The sequence below is a fragment of the Elaeis guineensis genome, chromosome 6 (assembly GCF_000442705.2).
Source record: "Elaeis guineensis isolate ETL-2024a chromosome 6, EG11, whole genome shotgun sequence".
Taxonomy (NCBI): Eukaryota; Viridiplantae; Streptophyta; class Magnoliopsida; order Arecales; family Arecaceae; genus Elaeis; species Elaeis guineensis.
In genome coordinates this window covers 113,417,111-113,420,372 of record NC_025998.2, presented here as the reverse complement: position 1 = coordinate 113,420,372, position 3,262 = coordinate 113,417,111, and the positions used below count along the sequence as shown (strand labels likewise).

The window sequence follows — 3,262 nt, the reverse complement described above, 5'->3', positions numbered from 1 at the left end:
ACTGAAACTCATGAAAGTCTTCAAGGACAAAACAACATGCTGTGTATCTTTTAATTAAGAGTAATATATTTAGAATGTTTTCATTTATTCTCTCTTTATTTTTAATCAAACCTGCTGCACAGAATGGATCTCACTACTCAGCATGATACATATATTTGACACTGCATGGTCGGTTCGTTGGGACTTCATTGGGATGAATATCCATTGAGATGGATAAATATGCATCGTTGAAGTCAGTTCATTGAATACATTTGACCACAGCCCAGCCTTCAAACCCCGGCTTACCTAAATCTCCTCTTCATATCCCGTGTCATCTGATCTCCTCTTCAGATCAAAATAAGAGTAGTTTACTTGCCCAGGACCAAGGCCTTGGGATTCCACAACTTTCTAAAAATGTTAACAATCAATTCATGACGCAGATCAAATTGCCATATGTAACACCGTAACAAATTATTTTAACCACACGACTGTGGACGGACAGAGGCAACTGGTTTTGCCCACGTCTAACCTCCAAACACATATTACGGCTCAAAAGAAGTTCGAAAAAAAAAAAAGAAAACACAATGCACTCCTACTACTGAAACAATGGACTCTTTCATCTCCTCTTCCATCCGTGTACAATGTTTTTCTTCTTCTGCTGTTTGATTTCCCCCCGTTTTTTAGTCCAGTCCAAACTTCTTCTTGAGGAAGCATATGAACTCGTAGACCTTATGGGGATCATTAAGGGACTTGGCCACGCTCTCCCTCTCCCTGCACCTCTTGCCCCAGGCCACCAGTTTAGGGCACTCCTCCTCGATGCTGAAGTTGGCACAGGTCTCGTAGGAGTAGAACCAGGCCGTGACGGGCACCAATGCTATATCTACAAAGCCAAAGGTCTCTCCTCCAAAGTACTTCTTATCTCCCAGCTCACCCTCCAAAAGCTTCAATACCTCAATCATTTCCTTCTTGGCCGCCCCCTGTGCCTCGCCCTTGAGCTTCCATAGCCTTGTCCCACATTCATGGACCTAACGACAGAACAAAACCGGCCAAGCTTGTCGAGCTCTTATACAAAGAGATTGATATCTAAAGGACAGGCAAATCTTGTACACCTTTTCAGTGTGTCATTTTAGCATCATTCATTGTACAAGAGAAAAGAAAAGCAAAAAAATAGAAACAAAGTGGCAGGTAAAAAATGGTACGGCAAGATTGTATTAGGATGTCATGCCTTCAAAATACGAAATAATCTCTCTACCCATGGACGTTGGCTGTATGGACCCTCCAATAGCAGAGGTCATGGGGACGCCCTTTGTAGTAGCTTCCGAGCTACTAAAAAGGGCATTAAATATCAAAAAATGATCAACAAATTAGTCAGTTTGTTCACACTTAATCAGCAAATGGTCTGACAAAGACCCTTTCAAGCTTCACCTTCATAAAGAGATCTCAAGTCTAGGTTTCCGGTTAAAATTAAGGATTTGGGAAATGCTTAAACTTTATCAAATGTCTAAAAATAATTTGGGGAATAAAAAAAAGAAAAATATGCTGAAACAAGAATACTTCTATACGTACCAGTAATCCTACGCGAAACGAACACCCTCAATTAATAGCCAACGCCGTATATTATAACCAGATTTTCTTAGAATACTCTCCACGTTACTCTGAATAATCCCATAATATTGAAAGCCTGCGCACTTTCTTATGTGGTAATCAGTAACATATCAAATGAAAACTTTTTGAGTAAATTACGAGTTCATTTATTATATTTACACTCCATAAAACCAACACTTAACGGCATTAGTAAAACCTTTTACCTCATGTTAGAGAAGAATGTACATACTTTTTTTTGTCCTTAAATGATTTTTATGTCACTTTAGATTATTTTAATTTTTTTGATATGCTATTTAGATTCCATTTAAAATTAATGATTTGATTAATATTTTATTAAATTATATATTAATTAGATAAAAATAAATCCCAAGAGATAAACCTAAGTTTTTCAAACTATTGAATATAGATAAAATTTATCTCTAACCTCAAAGATAATTTTGTAATTTTATTTTTTTTGCTTTTTATTTTAACAAATCTTTGTCTGTGACTTTTCCTTCTTTCTTCTTATCTTTTTCTTGGTTCAATCAAACATAAACCGAGCTAAGTAGTGGCGATAAAAGGATGCCTTGGCAAAATCAAAATCCATTCAGGATTCCAAGAAACCTCCCCAACGTAACAAGAAACTTTTCTCTAATAGCCATCAATTTTAAGATCAATCTGAATATTTTTACCACCTACCTTTGTACTTTAAATTTCCAAATTTTATAAAAAAAATTATTTTTTTATTATTCAAAAGTCTTATCATTTCCCTAAGGTACGTAAGATAGAGACTAAAAGATCATGTGAAACTTCGTTTGCAGGATTACACTGTCAGCAACCTGTGGGCATAAAACGACCAAAGGAATACCATAATAGACTGATCCCATTATTAACTTCAATAACTAAACAAAAAAAAAAAAAAAAAAAGAATGCAAAAAAACAAATCAAGAAAATTAAATATATAATAACTATTACCTTTTTATCGATGAAGTCGGCCCAAAAGCGGGCTTTGGCGCGTTCGTAGTGATCAGAAGGAAGGAGGGGGTTGTTAGTCCAGACCTCGTCGATATATTGGACAATGATGAGGGACTCACAAACAGACTTGCCGTCATGGATGAGCACTGGGATCTTTTTATAGATAGGATTTATCTCCAATAGCAGTGGGCTCTTATGGTCGACAACATTCTCCTCTCTATACTCGTACTCCACCCCCTTCTCAGCTAGTGCGATCCGGCATCGCTGTCCGAACATACTCACCCAAAAGTCCAGTAGCACCACCCCCTTCTCTGCCATTGCCATTGATCTCTCCTCTATACTCTTTTCTTCTCTTCCTTCTCTCGTTTAAGAGCACTTCTTTTGGCTGACCAAGAAGAGCATGAGGTAGCCTTTATCTAGAGTGATAGGATCCGGCTGAAGAAGAGTGAGGTAATACGTCATGAAAAAATTATTGGTTGGTGATACTATAAATATTTTATTAGTTGGAAGAAGGAAAAAAGAATTAATACATTGTAGGTTATTTTTTTTCAATATTTTATATACAGCAATAATGTAACCTATTATTTTATTTAATTTTTTTTCCTTCTTCTAATTAATAAAATATTTATGATCTATGATCCAATTAATAATTTTCACATGTCACGTCATCTCTTCCCGTCTCTTCCCTAATCTTCTTGCCGGTGGTGAGGGGATCCGAAAATGG

General features: G+C 36.5%; 1 protein-coding gene across 1 annotated transcript; it reads right to left on the bottom strand.

The window, feature by feature from the left end:
- Positions 1-406: 406 nt before the first annotated feature.
- LOC105046781 (probable glutathione S-transferase parA) lies at positions 407-2,967 on the bottom strand. The gene is made up of 2 exons (XM_010925502.4): positions 2,539-2,967; positions 407-1,004 (listed from the first exon to the last, which is right to left on the bottom strand). Exons 1-2 carry the CDS (start codon positions 2,860-2,862, stop codon positions 660-662), a joined length of 669 nt encoding a protein of 222 aa, XP_010923804.1. The 5' UTR covers positions 2,863-2,967; the 3' UTR covers positions 407-659.
- Between the last annotated feature and the right edge of the window lie 295 nt (positions 2,968-3,262).